This window comes from Aspergillus pseudonomiae (assembly GCF_009193645.1).
Source record: "Aspergillus pseudonomiae strain CBS 119388 unplaced genomic scaffold BDV37scaffold_3, whole genome shotgun sequence".
NCBI classification, from domain to species: Eukaryota; Fungi; Ascomycota; class Eurotiomycetes; order Eurotiales; family Aspergillaceae; genus Aspergillus; species Aspergillus pseudonomiae.
Genome location: NW_022475995.1, coordinates 378,346 through 396,802, shown reverse-complemented (window position 1 = coordinate 396,802; position 18,457 = coordinate 378,346). Strand labels below are relative to the sequence as shown.

Genomic DNA, 18,457 nt, shown 5'->3' with positions numbered 1-18,457 from the left:
GGATGGTGGTCCTCCTCCTTCTCTGACAGACTGGAGGAACTAGTCTCATGGTGCCGAGATCACCCTTTTATGTATTCTAGTTTTTTAATGTCGTTGGACACAATGCTTTACGTATCACAGGTTCCAGTGATTCTGTTGCTCCTTAGGCCCTTTCGAACCCTCTTTGCAATACAAGGTCGTTATTATATACTCAGTACGATTGGTAGCGTGATGCAAAACTATGCCTTTTATATATCAAGCAGTACAGGTTAAATTTCATCCAGGCCGAACCCTCCGGTAAGGGTTGTAGTCAACGATATATAGTCTCAAAGCCTCAACCAATTGAATACTATTACAACTACACGCCCAACATCCCATACTTCAAATTAAATCCATATGGCCGATAAAAGCCCTGCTAGAACGGCTCTTGCTGTGGAAACGCGGCACGCATATCCTTAATGAACTTCTCGTCCAGGAGAGAGAATAAAACCGGATCATTCTCCTTCTGCATCCAGGTAGCGTCATGCGCTAAGGCAACGTGAATCCCCAGCTCTTTTTTCAGCAATCTAATCCGTGCCAGCGTATCCTTTGCTGCAGTGACATCTGTGTGGAGACAAGCCATAGTCCCGCCGACCTCGAAGGTCCCGAAGTCCTTGGTACCATCGAGTAGTGCCCTGTGTAAGAGTTAGTTTAGGTCTCGAGAAAATCAATAAATCGAGTACCGTGAATGACAACAATCCGAAGCCAACATCACCCACTCGCCTGTTGCGAGCCTAGCACAAGCACACATATTACCTGGCATATGGCCCGGGGCCTGAATCACCCAGAAGCTCCCGTCCCCAAAAAAGTCCATCGCGCGCTCGAACGGCCCAAAACGCTTCCATGGCCCCTGTAACGTCTCCCATCGTTCTGTCGCCCGTTCTGGATCGAAGTATCTTCCGTCCCATGTAGAGGATGGGTTCACGAAATGGCCGGGGGCGCAGTATTCAGCTGTACCAGGGCCAAAAAGCACGGTCGCATTCTTAAAGGTCTGGCTTACTGGTCGGCAGTGATCAAAATGTGCATGACTATATATAGGTAAGACAGCTGTATCGTACCCAAACTGCGAGCGCTGCAGTCAGCGCAAGGGACATTTATTGTTCTCGAACCTGAGCAAAATGGTATCGATTTCATCAGCTCCAACCCCGTTACGACGCTCGATTTGCTTTTCAATCGACTCGCGAGGATCCTGAGGATGAATTTCTTTAAACGGTCCGTTGACGATAGCTGGGGGAAAATCTTCTGGAACCTTTGACCAATAAATACTTTATGTTTCTGAGCGGGGACCGAACCTTAGAGAGCAGAGAGACGTACTGATGACATTCCCAGATCCCAGATCATGCGTCGGTTTTGTTTAACGTGATGGATAAAAAACGCCCAGTTATACAGCCGAAACTCCTTCGGCTCCTCCCCCGCGTGGAGTATGTGGGACTGCGCCGTCATGCTTCCTCCATTAAGGAGCTGGACATGAACGTAGTCATCTGTCACGGGCAGTTCCATCTTGGGATCTGGCCTGATAGGCAGTCTTATTGCTTCCTCGCGCAGCAAAGCGATCAATTGGGGATGTGTTTTCCATCAATTAACAGTTGTGGGTTGTTGGACGCTACAGCCAAGTGGGGTTCAACTATAGCGGGTTGAATTAGATTATGGCTCGGACCTTTCGCCTCCTATGGGGCATAATCCCGTACGGAGTAATGTACTGACTTACGTATGGACCCACATTTATAAGGTAGTATAAGAATCAGCGACTGGTTTTCCGATGAGAATCTGGGATGATATCTCTCTGGCACAATCTCTTTAATCGGCTGACAGCCGACTTACGGATTCTCTCTGGTATCCTGGACACGAAATCGTTCCTGTCGATCTTGAAACCACTTATTCAGAGGATACTCAGGTTAGCAAGTCCACAAATCACACCTACGTTGGCTTTATTCACCCTAATTTACACTCCATCGAGACTAGCCTGCGTTTGAATCAGTCCACTCAGAACACCGAAGTTACTCCCAAGTCTAGGGAGTCGGGTGTTACTATTACTGCAGCTTACGCGGCAGGAGAGTGGTTGTACAGAGGAGGATTCTTCGGGCATCTTGCAAATGACGATTATATTCATCAGTAGTTGTGATCTATTATGGATACAGAAGTTATTATAGCACATCATCTCTCTCTTATATAACCTTAGAGATCCACTTCCATAGTTCGGAATCCGCAATGAAGAGATCCCCCCTTTCAAGGCGTCTTGGATGTCCTTCAGTGTACTGAGATTGCCATTTGGGACATCACAGTTAGACTTCTAGCTATTGAGTTTTTCAGCACATCGTCCCTGAAGTAATCATGCTCCGCTTTCTCTATCTTTTCTGGAGACTGATATTCTATTGGTATCTCCTTGTGCCGTTTTATATTGCGGCATAACGAGTGTTGGTTGGGAAAATAAGTCTTCAAGTCTTTATCGGAGCCGTAAATCTGGCCCCAGACTACAGTAAATAAGCAGTAATCATCTATCGAGTCGAAGTTCAGAAGGTATTTTAGTGATCAGGCTCATTTACTCTGTTAAAATAACTTCGATATCCTGCTTCTGAGTCTCTGATCCCTTCCGCTTGCCCAGAGTACGCACTCTTGAAGCTGTCCTCAAAGGAGGTTGCGAGATCTTTAGGAAGTCCATCACGCGATTGTGGTATTCCAGGGGGATAAGACCCATAGCCTCAGGAACTGACGAGCAAAAGGCCCAGTCAATGATGCATGTGATGTTATAGTCATCGTCGACGTATATGTTATTGACGCTCAAGTCTGAATGGCACAGTGGAAAAGAATTATAATTCAATTTTGATATATGCTGCAGCTATCTTGGTATCATATCCCGAAGGACCTCGCCAGTGATAATATAGTCAAGCCTATTGTCCGAGGAGTCGATTTTGCATCCTACCGTGACGAAATCATTCCAGAGGTTGCGCGCCGTCTTATAAAGCTTAGTAGAATCATATAGCCCTTGGCAAGGAACAGGTGCGACGAAACAATGGTGCGATAGTGGCAAAATTTCGGCGTGCTGGATCAGTGCGTCGACAAGGCTATCATAGAATCGTGTCTCAGAGGAGAATGGGCCTCGAGGTACATCTTCCAAAGAGTACCGTTCGTGAAAGATGTGGCCTCGGGAGAGACACTCACCCACCCGGAAATCCCCGTTTTTTCAAAGAGCGACCCTATACAACCCAAACGCAATTGTGAGAGCTTGAATGCAATGGTCCCTAGTTGGAAAAGTATCTTGGTCTTTATTTTGGCTGATAGTTCTGTCTGTCCGGACCTAGTCGACTTCCACACTCTTCGAAGCGGAAAGCCGGTTGCTTTACTCATCAGGATATACTGGATTCCAACGTCGTTTTTTTTCGGTTGAGCTTCCAAGGTTAGTTTGAGACAGGTCAGCAGCCAGTGGAACTTACGAGTAAGAATATACATGGGGGACTGGGATGTCACTGTTCCTCCTCACGTAGCTGAGTGTGGCTGCTTCACTTTCCAACAGCTTCGAACTGATTTTCATTGGGCATAAAGCTATATCCGGTGTGTGGAGACCGCAATACCCATTGGATTCCATCCTCAAATACAATGTATATCGCCCAATTGAAACTTCCACTTTCAGGTACTTGATTCACATCACATCGACAGGTACTACCTTGACGCAGACGGCTTGCTAATCGACAAAGGGCTTGTAAATCGAACTCGGCGTATGCGAAAATGTCAGGTCACCGGTTTGATTGCATGTCAAACGGTGACAATGGAAAAGGTGTAGCTTTTACGCATGTGTTGGGTAGTTATGGTCTGGGAGTATGTCTTGAACCTTGAGGATGAACGGTAAATTTCACCTGTTATTTGATCAAGAAAAGAACAAGTATTCCACGGCATAGATAAGGTGCCAAGGGAGGTGAAGCAAGGATTGGGGCATGTAAGTCTGGGTGGCGAGCGGGACACACCGTTAAAACAAACTGCCAGCACAGGCCCCTAAGCGAGGCTTGAAGTTTGCCCTTAACGAAATGGGATCGTGCCTACATCTTCTCTCAGCCACGTAGTATATTCTGATGGTTTTGTTTATTGACCTTTGGTCTTATTAGAAGCTAACATGTAGTCCGCTCTTCCAATCGCAACATTTATACTGTTATCACGGCATATTAGTGGGAAGGGTGGCAGTTTGTGCCATCAACAATTTGGAGAGTGAGCTTTTGAGGCCCCTAGTCTTGATCTTCCTATATGTGTAATCCTTGGCTTCGGCGCTGGCCTCATTACGTGGAGCAGTGAATTCCTGTGAAACTTTAGCACATGTACGTTTGCCTCCAGAACTGATCACTGCATTGAGATAAACACCGGCCACGGGGGTCAGATAATCTAAGCACCACTTACATGGTGAAAAGGAAATACTGTAGGTCGCTTAGCTAATTTCTCACATCAGGGGCTCAAAGAGCCAGTCTATGTTAGAGTAAAGATGGTCGGTTATTCCAGAGGCAGACACTTCGCGGATCAGGCCAGTGTTATCGAAATAAACTGGTTCGGTAGACTCGTCACCGCTAGGGATATGGCATGAATTATGAACGTTTGGCATGGGAGGGAACAGGCTTTGTTTGCTTTGACTATTCAGGGCCCCCATACTTGACTCCAAAGCCCCTGCCGATTGATCATCTAGGACCTCACGAGAAATTCCCAGTTTTTCAGCCCTGGCCGTGGCGGCGCGCTCCATCAGCCGCGACAGAGGCTTTTGGAACAGGGAGTATGTCACAGGCGCTTCTTTAACACACTTATTGTACATACTGGTGACCACGGTCCAGGCGTGGTCGGTTTCCGGGCTGATGTCCCGAGCGCAGAGTTCCGACAGAACGTAAGCTAAGGCGTGCCACTGCTTGTAGCTCCGGCATAACCAGGCAAAATGTGCAGTAGTTTCATTTTCCTGCAAGAAATAAGCAAATTCGGTGATTTCGACGGCGGTTTGGAAGATAGGATCGGCTACTTGTTTCGTGGAAGCCGACTCGTTGACGCCTTTTGATGTCTTTTGTATGTGGATCGCCAACCATACTTTCGACAGCATGAGCCGACCGATCGTTGCGACCATCCATTGTATAGGAACACCAAGGTCAAAATGGTCCAGATAGTGGTCTTGAAGACGAGATGCTAGAGCTTTGATATGGGCCTCCCGGTCACTAATTGATATCTTCGAATTCCGACCGAAGGAAGGACCCAATTGGGAGACGCTAGCCGCAATTTGGCAGTTGATAATGCAGAGAGTGATATCAGTATACCCCATTCTCTCGGATGGTAGCTCTGTCATATCCGGGACTAGGTCATAGCCATCGACGTTGGAGGGGAGACGTGTATCAAACGTGTCTGGTTTGATCTGGGTATCAGTTCCTTGATCCTCTGAAGCAAGCATATCCAATATACAGACATGCCACCACAATCGTCGACGCATTTCTGTTTCGAAAGGGCTTAGGCCAAATTTTGATCCATCACGATGAATACCCTGGCCCTGAGCGATACGCACAACCACGGCAGCTTCAGCCCATACAATCCTTGTGTCACCTACTACGCGAAAGCACAGCAGAAAGACCACCGCTGCCTGAAGAACAGAGATATTTTGGGACCTTATAAAGTTGGCCTGCTTTAAGGCCCCGTTCACAGCTACACTCAAGCCCTGAATGGCTATGTCATGCGATTGTCCAAGTACTGATGCACACTGATCAGGTGTCATGCTAACGACAGCAGCAAAGCAGACAGATAACATCAGGGATCTGCTGCCGGGCTCTAAAGTGATGCCATCAGCCGAGTCGCGCACGATCTGCTCCACTGATGGTACGTGCAGGACAGCAATCAACGGGTGAACGCGAGTTTGGTAGGTACGCCACAACATGGATAATTGGGCTGAATGAGGATAGAACCCTTTAGAACTCATGTTGGTCCAATTAGTATCTCCAACAAGGCCTCCGTGCGGGAGGCCAAATGGGCCCAAGATATTTTCCGTCTTGATATCATCCTCTGGCGATGAACTGTCAACGACATCCCGCAGCTCTTGGATCTGTACATGATCAGAAACCACTGATGAACCATTCAAAGGACACCAACTTCCCTACCTTATCTCCAAATATCACAGAAGCATCATCATCAACATACCGACTCCTCCCATCTCTGACTACCAACCGGCCACTCTGATCTGGTTTCTCAAGATTCGTTCTGGTTGAATTGGGTACCTGAGCCTCACTACATTTTCCTAGATTAGACACAGAGTCATCCTTGCCTGCAGGATGCATTGATCGAAGCCTCTCAGCATCTTCCAACAGTTTCAAGCGAGCCATTAATTCAGAAACCGGAGGTCTATTCAGTTTTCGGGACGCCCGCTTTGCCCCGGGAAATACACACTCTTTCCCCAACCGTGAGCATGCCTCACACGGGTGTTTCCTATCACATCGGACCTTCCGTTGGCGACAGTTGTTGCAGCTGCGCTTGCTGACCTCACCCTGGGGGTGGTTCGGCATGGTATTTTTGCGTAGTTGGAGGGGTATTACACACCGGGCGGCATTTTACAATGATTTTGGGTTAATCTGTGGCGTTGATACGGGATAGTATTGTAACCATTCTCAGATGGTTGTTCAAGGAGGTTGCATATTGATCGACATTTAATTGACTTTGGTATAAATCGCTTGGCGTATGTGGCTATTATGTCATCATTTTTTTCTTTTTCGACTTCTATTTAGCCTTATCAGTGATCTATTGAGACATGATTTCATCACTGTGCAGAACTCATAACTACTCTGCGCTTCAAGCCTTCTGTCTCAATTTACTAGAGTGATATCAGTATTTAGAGTGACCAGGAGGTTAAGAATATTTGGAAACACAGAGTGGGAACTGAGAGCATGGAACTCTGTACCGTTGCCTCTGCGTAAAATGGAGAAAACAGGCATATTTCCCAGGTAAATCTTTTCATAAAAATAATGGTACTAATTAGATATCATAACTCGGAGCCCGTTCTTCATTTTACTCCTGCAATTTCGAACTCGAAGTGGATACCGATCGGCGCACTAAGAGTAGGGCGCTTATTTGTGTGTAGACACTGTCGTAGTACCTACTTAACTATAAGTGAAGGAATAATATTCGGTTATCAATTATGAAAGCATTTTGAAGCTTACCAAGATGTTCGTTCAAGCTTGGATACTCTCATCATGCACTTTAGCGTCGGGGTTGAGATCAACGCCGAGAGTGGAGCCGATTACCAATGGACGATATGAGCAATAGGTTGTGCTGTTAGCCGTCCGAAAAAAAAAAGATTTAAATTGGAAGACATTGGTCTATGGCAGAAAGACTAAAGTCGAATAGAAGTGCCACAGAAACAGACTGAGTTGTAATCTATTATACAAATCTCGCCTGTTCTTGCTTTTTCTTCTTATGTTGGCTGCATCTCCTTCTATCTTACGGTCTTACTATTTTATCCCAAATGATTCCGTCGGTTTTTTTTATCCCAAATAGCTTTAAGCAACGGAAAGAATCTATCGAAATCGAACGTGTCTGAACTAATGACTTAGTACAGGCCGAAGAGACCATCCAAGAGGTTCCTTCAACGATTCGGAGACGGGCCAGTCTCGCCAGACAGTCTCGTCACGATCTAATGCATCATCACCATGCTTGCATCTCTACAAAACAGTTTCCGTTATTCTCTCCAGCCCATCGATATTACGAAAGAAGGCATCAAAGAAACCAGGGACGCCAATGTATATGGATCCTTTTGGCATGGTCTGGAGTCATCCTTTTGGGCTCTGTTCTAGATATGCATCCATTACGAGCGACCTGGCAAAATGAATCGGGCCCACGGACTGAGACTGCTGAAATTATGACGACGACCAGAATCTTGCGAATTGAGAACGAGGAATACTCACCGACGAGGTGGAGTTTTCTAACATCGTAAGCCGATATTTCACAGCTTGCTATCAGCCATTGGCACCTTACGTGAACAGGCTGCGACGGATAACGTTTCCTAGGGGCTCGAGAAGGAGGAGCGGAAGTAGAGGACTCCAGCGCCAGTTGAATAATATCCTTCAGATTACAGCCAAGGATCCAGATGTGCTTATAACCCATGACTAATCCTGGGAAGAAACACGATTGCTGATGTGGGCGTTTGAAGAATTGGGGGTTATATTTCGGTGGTTTTGTGAGTGAGGGTATAAAGCCGATATTTCAGCGTTGAGAAGGGCACATCCACGTCTGAACAACATCGAGGCCTGGCTAGAGACGGAAAGTGGGTTCCTGCCCAAGTAGTCGCCGGGTTTGTTCGGGTTTGTGCTGCGTGGGTCTGTATTATCGTATTTGGTCAAGAGTCAGTTATTGAGGGTATATTGACCCTAGTTTCGATTTGCACCGTGTTCCCATATAGGGTTGGTCGCCGGTAACACATTATGTTACTCATCGGTATTTCAGTGGAAATCGAGCGTTGTGTTTTCTCAGGTTGGTTCCTGTAATTTGGCTTTCTAGTATACCCCATTTTTATGATTCTGCTGCACGGTCAGCGTTGGAGTTATAATAACGATTATAAAGGCCATGGTTGTCAGTGTTAAACTACGCTTTTCTTGTCGCAGAATTCGTTGACTGTGCGTATGAGTCGAATACTCTTCAAACCTTCCCATATGGGTGCAGCCTCTACCTTAACAACATATCAAGTGTGCGTCGAAGGTCCCAATTTATCTTGCACTTCTACCCTGCACTACACCCACGGAGTTCTAGTATGCTCATGTCGTCTGTTGCGATAGACTGGGGAACGGGGAAAACTCGGCATCGGGTTATGCTGCTTGATCGACACGTCTGATTGCTATTCAGGGATTCATATTGCTCTAGATAGGACTAGATCAGGTAACTATGCGTAGCAAAGAACATATACGTCTGGTTGGGAGTTGTGGTGTTGGTAAGTGCCACTTGCCATTCTCCTCAGGAGGAACCGAATGTATTTCAAAACGGGGGTGCGTAGAGTGGGATATCTGTGAGAACTGATGCGAAGTTGGAGAATGGTAGAGCAGATGCAGGCTGTCAATCAGAACCTACCTGTTCAAATGAAGAGCGAAGGGAGGATAGCAAACTGCGTTCACCCAATTCCAGTAAGGCCCTACGAGTCCCATCCTAAGCGACGTTCAAACCTGCTTGGTCGTATGCTGGGCTGACAGGAGCAGGGGGCCGATGAGGGGCATCACACGGGATGATGGGTGGATCTCATGTGTTGCTGCGAAGGAAATCGCTGGATTGCGGGTCTAAGGGCTAGGATCACGAGTGTGGATAGGATGAACACAACCACGGAAATAAATTCCACAAAAATAGTCCCTCGGATAATACCCCAACCAGTGATTGATTTGAGATAGACGCGATCTTCCTAATCTAATGTTATAGTGCAATGCAAATTAAGACTAAACAATATTTGGCAGTTCAGTGATGTCAAGAAAATTACTAATTCTATCATTGAGGAACCGGACGGGGAAAAGGACGGGTGTAGGACGCAATTGTCCCTCTAGACCGTTTACCGCGGAGAAATACTAAAGAAAAACCCCTCTATGTCGCTATTACCATATATCCATGCTCCCAAGCAACGCCCCTGAAAAGATGAGAATGCTAGACCGAAATCCAATGTAACTCCTCTCACTCCCTGTAGTCCGATGCAATGGGGGGCTGTTGGATTAAGCTTGCTGCCAGGCTGCAATCTCGCCTGCCGACAGGTCTATGTTCTCTGGGATCAGGCTTTGGAGTTTTGTGACCTGTGATGGAGCTTTAAGAGAGTTAGCTATTAAGAACCCTTCCCAGAAGAACATGAGGTGCCAGAGATGAAGTTGTCAACTTACTTGGCCGCTGAACTGCCGGAGCACCGGCATGAACCTCAATGACGCCCGAATCAATATAATCTCGCGTCGTCACTCCACTGGCGGAAGCAGCGCCCAACATTACTCGCAATCGATATCGTCCTGGCTGCCCGATGGTGAGCCGGCTGAATCTTCCAAACCCAGCCGTAGTGTTTCCATGACGGCTGCGCACACTCGACGTCAATGTGCCGGTCAGTCCGGGACAAGCCGCGGTTCCTGACTCATTTCGTAGCGACACATTCACGACCAACTGTTGCACAGAACTGTCTCTGGGGGCACCGACAGGTCGAACCGCAACGATCACCGGTAGGGTCAAGGGAACGCCGGGACGAACGGCTGAGGGAGGCGCACATTCGAATGTGATGCCGTATTCACGACTGGAACTACCGGAGCTCGTTCTTGCAGCGCTTTGGACCATAATGGGCTATCCTTCTCACGACGACCGCAGAAGAGATTGACAGTGGGGTACTGTCCCTTTATCTAGGGCCGATATAAGTGTGATTGGAGGACAAAGGAATCAATGGCACAGCACAAAGGAACATGCACCTTGCGAGGAGTAATAAGCAATTGACACTATATTGAACGAGACAACGCTGATTAGGAGAATGTTGGAATTGGATGAGGTAAGAAGATTCCTGGCTTCCATAACATATTCATATACCTCTGACCCAAAAGAGCTCCGCATATAATAGGCAGTAATATAGATGCAATGTGAAATGAAACCATGGTTACTCTAATGAACTCCGCATGTTTGCCACCACAGGAGACTAGAGATCGATAGATCTGAATGACCAAATGACGCCGATCTGTAGAGCGAAATAAGATCCGGACAGTATGGGGAGGGGATGTCGGAATGGTTAGGGTTTGGTAGGGTTCGCACCGATAAGACCTGCAAGATTCTGCATAAAGGACGTTGGTGGGGGACTCCCGGAATGTGGGCTCTGACTATTGATTTCTGGTTGACGCACGTTCTTATTTTTACGTTTCCCGCAATTTTATCTTTCCTTCTGCTGCTGTCTTATTATTACGCGTCAACAATGAGATCAGAGGTGATCTAAGTTTGTTGTACCATGGTCGAATTGAGTTTGCTTCTTTCTTGCCTAGAAGGCAAAGTGCAATGAGACATGTCCCAATGAACAACTTTCCAATGATTGTTGTTAAGTTCGATCAGATCCGTCGCGGGATATGCAACAAGATTAGGGATTTGGTGACCACGCTAAGCGCTTCCGAAATTCAAGGCCATTGGGTCGCTGATCCACAGTTTTTTTTTTTCTGTTTGATTTATTTTTCTTTTTCGGTGGCCTTTCCCATGAGCTCCTTTCGTTCAATGTGATTGGAATGTGAGCTTACTTCCGTAAACTTCGGGGAATTATTCACTGCTTTTCCCTTTTCCTTCCTCCTTTCTAGACCCACTTACTGCGCAAAGAGATTGTTGCGAGATGTTCCTTGCCGTTTAGCTGCCAGGCAAAGGAGCTAGGATCTTCAAATCGAGCTCCTTGCATCGATCGACCACATCGGTGAAGCTCAAGGATCTTGAAATAACCGGGAATGGTTTCCATCGCTTTCTATTATCTCCCTAACAGTAGATTCCCGATCTCGATCCTGGATATGCAGCAGCGGCACTGAAAATACGCACTAAATTACCGTGTCAATGCTTCCCAATCATACCGACATGTTCTCTTGTTGGAGCTGTGGCCTAAGCGGCAATTGTGCCATCACACTACAAGTAGGCGAGCAGAGCCTGTGCAGTGGCTGATATGCAGGACCTAGCCCATTCTCTTCGTGTAGAAAAATCATGATGATCAGGTATGGATCCCGGCCCAATGGATGCATCCTCTTTGAGGAGATGAAGGTTCCAAGGCCGTACCCACAGAATGAAAGCGAAGGGCCTAGAACGGAAGATATGGGATGCGACCAGTACAAAGTCTTCATCTGTGAAAGAAACAGGAGGGTTGGAACGGAACAAGCGACGGAGTTCAAGTGAGAATACTGAAAGAGGAACAATGAAAGTGGGTCCGGCGGACACCCGCCTCAACAACTTCGCCACATCATCTGCCTGTTTAGGTTAGGAGGGGATACAAGCCACAGGGTGAATGCCGAAGGATCTCCACCTCAGCCTCATGAACTATGCTAACCAGGCAGCCGGGAAAACACCATCTCTAAGCCAAACTTTATAGGGTTGGATTGCAAACCTTCCAAGTGACCATGTACTGTTGCCTTGACTGGCCACATCTTCCCAGCCCCATTTTTGAGATCCGTGGATCTGATCACACCAACAATCGGTGGGTCCCCACGAGGTTGTTTGTGGCTGCAGGTCCTTCACCTTGTGTTGTCTAGATCGACCAATCATCGATTTTGCTGTCTGATCTACACAAAAGTCTAGACGGGATCCTTCTCTACTCACTTTGCCGTGGTTACCGGCATAGCTACATTGCTCAAGGCCAAGAAGTTGCTTTGCTAAAATTCCTGGTTGCATAACCTCGTGATTGAGTAAAAGGATCCACCAGCAACCGTATGCAAACAAGGATAGCGATCTGGTAGAGTGGAACTTGGGCGATCAGTATGGCGCACAAGCGCAAAAAAAGCAGGGAGCGAAGCGGTAAAACGGGGATGGCGCGTCTAGTGGCCTCTTCAATCACTGTCATCTAACACCATGAATCATGATCGGATGGATAGCTTCTGTATTCCGGGCCAAGACTGTTACCATGTCCAGACAGGGGTAAAAGTAAGGCATAGGCTGCAGATCGGTCTCAAGCCTGTGTTACCCGGTTGGCGGTTCTTGGTCCCCAGTGTAGCGGAACATGCCACGCACATAGAGGTCTTTGCTTTTTCCTGTACCGACTTTCGGACCGTATTTTGCGTCTGCCTGCAGAGCATGCAAGATCCATCAGATTTTTCATGTGAATCGGCCCTCAACCATGTGAGAGCACTCTCATATGATTGGTCCGTGATCCACTAGCCACAGGTGGCTTAGACTATTGATCAACGTTGGTTCTGTGGCGGTGAACTATTGAGGATTCACTATCCCATCAGGGCCATCACCAACAACCATCACACTCCTTGCTGAATCAGTTCACTCAACATAACTGCCTGGTTGTCGGTGAGAAACTGATTGGAGTTGGTCTTGTCCAGCGCTAACATCTGGATCAATCTATGCGGACCCTTACTTGGTCAATTATGTATCCAAGTGCCGCTAAGACCTCCCCATCTGGAATCCTAGATGCTACCCAATCTCCCATTCTCACCAAGGAATTCTCCTTCTGTGTTGCCGTACTCAACGTCTCAAGATTCGAACACCTCCTTCCATTGCTAGGATGCTCATCCCTTCCCTTTTCCTCCTCTTCTTTTCTTTTTCGCGGTGTTGGCCGGAAGTTGAGCATCTGATGACGTGATTAGCCATTCCATCCTTGGTAAATGACGCTTTACCCAACTAATGCCTAGAGATCCAAGATCGGCGAACTATATCTTATGCAGGTGCTATCTCGATCTGCTCCTAACTGTAAACGTTATACCTGCTCCTAACCGCGCGTACGCAGGTGGCGACAAGCCGATTCTTTAGTATCTGACATCAGGTGAACAGAGTGTCCCTGAGCCGATGCATTGCCTGTTTTGTCATGTCGCAAAGGATACTAGGTAGACTGCTTCATCTTCCATATCCCAGTTATTTCCATTACCACACATGGTCCATGCGGACCCACTTAGTCATTGCGAAGGATTTCACTTTACTGTTGAACCTGTTTTTTTCTGAACCCTGGTCACACACCATTGATACAATTCCTTGATTTGATCCTGTAGTGGTGGCCACTAAATCAAGAATTCCATTATGCTACACTAGGGAGCAAGACGTTGACGTTGAAGATGCGCAGAATTCCTGGATCAGATCTCAGACCAAACTCTCCGCAAAAAGAGCAACGAAATAGGCAAAGCAAAAATAAATAACTGTGGCGTTCGCATTTGGATTGGCTGTTTGTGATGAACCATCGGGTTAGTAAACAATACGGAGGTAGTAGGCAAAAGGACTACCAAACCAGCTGATTGGGCGAATGGTGATTGCTTTGCAGTTTAGGCTAATTTAAACACTGATCGGATAGACAGGGGTATTTATTGTTCTGCCTGGGGTTAGAGAACGGCACCCGAATGTTTACTTTTTTCCAGAAATGATAGTGCAGATGGGAAAATCGGAACCAGTGGCAAGACAGGGACACGTAGCTATAGTTGGCGTCTTATAGGATTTTCCGGATGCAAAAATTTGTTGCGGAAGCTGAATTGTGGACGGACTGTTTTGTCAGATCCAAGCACGAAACTCGCTTTCTGCTAAGAAAGACCTCTATTAGCCACTTGGAAATCTTGAAAGTGATGCCATGAAGCTGAGAAAAAAAAAATATTAAAGCATCTATCACAGATCCCGAAACACACAAAGACCGATGGCAATTCGCGATCGTGGTGTTCCTTTCCAGGTGTTTCAAGCAATGGTGCGATATAGTTCATCCAATGGGTGTGGGCTATCCAAACAATCTAATTAGGAGTATGATGACCCTGATGGCGAACTAGAAATGATTGAACGTTTCCAAAACTCGTAAGCCTATCATTGGAGCATAGTGTCTGTCTGCCAGGTGGTTCGTAGACAGTAACATCTAGATATCGACAGACGGGTGACAATTTCGCCATCGCAAAAGAAATTAGATCGCTCCAGTTATGCCATTTTGACTCAAGAACCATATTAATTCATCAATTCTGTCGTTAAAGCCAACAGCGTTTCTGTATACGCAAGGCTAGCCCGACAAGTTGAGTAGGCATGCTATATGTAGATATCGTACAGGAGGTGTAACTGATACATTTTCCAGGCAATCTTTTGTGTACTGTGGGACGTTTAGCGAGAGAAGATGTGCATCCTGGAAAGCTATTGTCCACTTTCCACAGTGGTTATCCTGACTTACTCATTCCCCGCTCATTATTTCCTGCAAGAATATATATCATTAAGTCCGGCAGATATGTCTCCTGACTCAGAAGATGATGAAATCAACTTTGCTAAGCGAAATTAAAGCATTTGTTTATGATTTTACTCAATAGTTCTGGAGAAATCTCCCTGAGCAATGTATTCGAAAGTATGAAAAGTAGCCTGGTGAGAATGGCAGACGGGAAAGTGGGCAGAGAAGCCTCCACCCGGGATTATAGTAGCTGTCTAAAAGACTGTAAAATGGCCCGCCAAAGCCAAATTCCAAACGATGTCACATGCAACATACGTATGTAAATATTTCATGCCGTCAAAATTTCCGGAAGCCGTATATTCATGGAGTCGTGCGACGACCCGGTCTGGTAAAATTGCAACAGTGTATCCTAATCTTTCGGTGTCATCTCAGAGAAACTACGAGGCAGAGTGTGTTGAATCCTAGAATGGTCGGCCTCGCTTGGTGTTGTTAGGGTTACATGTCCTTTGGGGATGCAGGGTAGAGTTCCGGATCGTTAAGCAAGGGAGTATCGCTCTTCGGGTGGGCACGAATGTGTTTCCAGGCAGATGATTCCCTGTAGACTGGGCATTTTTTGGAGTGATACGCATCGCATCACTGTATCGGTCGTGAACCTAGCTTGTGGGAAGCGCTGGCCCTGAATACTTGAATGAGCCATGGGGTCATATATCACATCCTGCTTTCACAAGGACCCAAATCATGCATGCATCGAGTTATCTGATATTTGAGTGAAGGAAGTACCTTGTGTATATGAACAAGTATGAAGCTCCAGAAATGTCTCCATGGGATTTAAGCAGGGCCCGCGAATGATGAGTATGGTCCGTATTGTACCTATATAGCGACACAAGAGGGAAGTGAGGAGCATGGTTGTTCAATTTTCATGTCGATGGTTGCACTATTGATTGCACAGATGGTGAGTGCTAAAGGGTGTATACTGATATGAGAGTCCTGGTACTCATATTAGTAAGGAAATGCCATCAGAATGGATCCTTTTGAACATGGGTTTCCTTTAATGTATGAAGCATTCTCACCTGATTGGCTGGTCTTCGAGCGAGGTCATCCATAACTTGCCATTTCGGAGAACACAACTTGCCAAAGCAGGGCTACGTTTGTTCTAGGGTGAGGCAATCGACCCGACTTCAGTCGTGCCTTCCTCTTGCGGCTCTCACATGTTCCTCACGGCTGACTAGTAGTTGTTCTCTCTCGACAAATCCCACAGCGGCTTCACTTCTATTCCCATATTGTTATCAGGATGATCATTGAAGGTCCCTTCGATGGCACCGGTCCTTTCCCGACTCTCTCATACTGTACCTGGCTATTACCCTCCAATTAGAGGCGCACCCCCCATCCCTATATCAGGGCCAAAGAACATTACACTCAAGGCTGTTCTCGAGCTCTTCACTGGGACATTCTGCATCTTTGTTGTTGCCGTTCTAATCTGGAAGCTTGGAAATTTCTTCCGTCGTTTCACGAAGGAAAAGGTCATTGGAGGAGGAAACAGCCCTGCACGTCGCTACGTAAAGGCCTGGTACGGGTGGGTGCCACTACAACGTCGAAAGGCCAAAACGTCCATAGTAAAACAATGTTTCGCGAAGGTCCGACAATGGGCCACATGGAGCTCAGCGAAGAATAGTTATTGTTCGATTTGGTGGAGCTCTAACCATACAGAGCTGGAAGCATGCAAGCAGGACTCAATGTGCCAGCAACATTGGAGAAGACATCTCAAAAAGCGCAAACCTACAACAGCAAATGCTATCCGCAGTCCCTGTGGACACGCCTTTAGGTCAGGCCAGGGCGCCGGGTCGTGCTCTTCCCCAAATATGGCCGGAGTTCTGCAATCGGATCAAATGGTCAACACTTGTCTTGAAAGATACAAACTACCGAGGAGACAGCGCAGGAGACTCTCCTCTGTAAAAGAGTTGTTCAAGGATGATCTGCGATGTGTGGCACCTGCGACCCGAGCAAAGCAATCTACAATGGCTTTTAAATACTGTACTATTCAAGCAGGCAGACCCTCGGCGCGCTCGCTCAATCATAAAAGGTTCCTCTCCTTGGATCAGTCTGCTTGCGTTCTTACAAGAAAAGACATCGTTTTCTATATCTCAAATAACGATCCTTTAGCAAAACCTAACCACTCCCTTCCTCGTCTGTCGGATCTCAAGATTACCTTTCGGAGAGTGGGAAAACGCTCTGAAGGCTCGTCGAACTCGCAGAGACCCACAGACCATCACCGAAAATCAAGGAATCTTCGAGCATTGATATATTCACGCAAATACCAGATTTGGTCTGCCCGGATGGGATTGAATGTCCCAGAGTGTGGGAAATATAGCAAGCATCGATTTCCAGTTCCTCCAGGGAGTCCCAGGTCCGAGTTGCTGACTGAGTTCTCGTCCCATCGCACGACTCTCGCTAGAATGATAAATGAAGACAGGACTACCGCAGGTTGGAGCTCATTAAGTGATTCGAGTGGCCTTAGTATCTCCGGCACTCAGAAACGTCGTGTGGAAAGAGCTAGTGTGATAAGCTACAAAGCAAAAGTCAGCACTACCAAAGCCCGGCAACCGACAACAATGCTGTTCAGGCAAGATCGATGCCAGTCGCAGACTACTCTTTCCGTTTCTAAGCATCCAAACCACGTTCAATTTGATAGATTCCAGTGTCCATCTACACGACTACAAAAATCAATACGGTCTCAGAGAAGTGATAAAGAAGGAGGACCCCAGAGTAAGAAGAAGGCCAACATGCTTGGAACAACGTCCGCACAATTTACTATTCCATTGAGGCATTTGAGCAGTTGGGAGATCATACTGATAGACGGCTTGGACCGAAGACTCGGATGGCTCTCTCAACAACTTATTCCGGGTCGAAGACCGTTTCACTTTCCCTTACTTCCCAACCATTGGCTTAATATTCGGACTTGGATCGTTTATGACCCTGCATCGCGTGCCCCTATCGATGCAAAGCTGCAGTTCGGGGATCCTAGATTCAACACACCCTCCCCAATGTCTCAGAATCCTACGCGTAAGTATCCTGAAGTCACTCGTAAAGTTGCCAACACGCCGCGGATCGAATCATGGAGAATAGCTGTCAACCGAAACAGAAGAGCATCGGGGCTGAGAGACCTTGTCAAACGATTAGAATTATACGACGACTCTGCTGATGATCCTCCGGATGGATACATCGACCCAGCCTGTTGGTTAATTCGGAAGCCGCCACAAGGATATCAGCTGTCAGCCAGACAAAATGCCACATACTATGAAGGAGGGGCCGGCTGGCAAGAAAGATTAGAGGACTGGCAAAATATCCGCCGTGGGTATCGCATCCGCAAGGCAATTCATGAAGGAAGGGCCAACAGAACTAGAGCAAAGCAAGTTGCAGTCGGTCTCACTCGGAGAAAGCGTATCGCCAGCAAATCTAAGCCGATGACTCCACCTCAACAATAGCCTTAGGGCGGTTCGCTAGGTGGGAAACAGCAATTTTACCATACAGGTAACGATACTCAGCTTTTCTCCTACCATATCCTGATTAAAATATCCCACCAGGTGATGTTCGCCCTTTTGCTTGCCATTTCAGTGCAGTGGCGCCCGGTTCTTACTGAATGGTGGATGTACAGGT

General features: G+C 46.9%; 5 protein-coding genes across 5 annotated transcripts; 1 reads left to right on the top strand and 4 right to left on the bottom strand.

Annotated features, from left to right (window-relative positions):
* Positions 1-394: 394 nt before the first annotated feature.
* On the bottom strand, positions 395-1,518 carry BDV37DRAFT_278211 (MBL fold metallo-hydrolase; the record flags this gene model as incomplete). Its single annotated transcript, XM_032085992.1, has 4 exons — positions 395-653; positions 738-1,046; positions 1,128-1,267; positions 1,333-1,518. 4 exons carry the CDS (start codon positions 1,516-1,518, stop codon positions 395-397), a joined length of 894 nt encoding a protein of 297 aa, XP_031946565.1.
* Positions 1,519-2,183: 665 nt separating this feature from the next.
* Positions 2,184-3,807, bottom strand: BDV37DRAFT_267962 (uncharacterized protein; the record flags this gene model as incomplete). Its single annotated transcript, XM_032084097.1, has 8 exons — positions 2,184-2,253; positions 2,294-2,513; positions 2,710-2,848; positions 2,882-3,159; positions 3,219-3,372; positions 3,464-3,529; positions 3,588-3,725; positions 3,775-3,807. The coding sequence occupies 8 exons, from the start codon at positions 3,805-3,807 to the stop codon at positions 2,184-2,186; spliced, it is 1,098 nt and encodes a 365-aa protein (XP_031946564.1).
* A 634-nt stretch (positions 3,808-4,441) lies between these two features.
* On the bottom strand, positions 4,442-6,521 carry BDV37DRAFT_278210 (C6 transcription factor; the record flags this gene model as incomplete). The annotated part of the gene is made up of 2 exons (XM_032085991.1): positions 4,442-6,064; positions 6,120-6,521. The coding sequence occupies 2 exons, from the start codon at positions 6,519-6,521 to the stop codon at positions 4,442-4,444; spliced, it is 2,025 nt and encodes a 674-aa protein (XP_031946563.1).
* Positions 6,522-9,516: 2,995 nt separating this feature from the next.
* On the bottom strand, positions 9,517-10,866 carry BDV37DRAFT_237046 (uncharacterized protein). The gene is made up of 4 exons (XM_032080672.1): positions 10,844-10,866; positions 10,756-10,774; positions 9,858-10,681; positions 9,517-9,784 (listed from the first exon to the last, which is right to left on the bottom strand). Exons 3-4 carry the CDS (start codon positions 10,291-10,293, stop codon positions 9,696-9,698), a joined length of 525 nt encoding a protein of 174 aa, XP_031946562.1. The 5' UTR covers positions 10,294-10,681; positions 10,756-10,774; positions 10,844-10,866; the 3' UTR covers positions 9,517-9,695.
* Positions 10,867-16,116: 5,250 nt separating this feature from the next.
* BDV37DRAFT_278208 (uncharacterized protein) lies at positions 16,117-18,285 on the top strand (the record flags this gene model as incomplete). Its single annotated transcript, XM_032085990.1, has 1 exon — positions 16,117-18,285. One exon carries the CDS (start codon positions 16,117-16,119, stop codon positions 18,283-18,285), a length of 2,169 nt encoding a protein of 722 aa, XP_031946561.1.
* Positions 18,286-18,457: the final 172 nt, after the last annotated feature.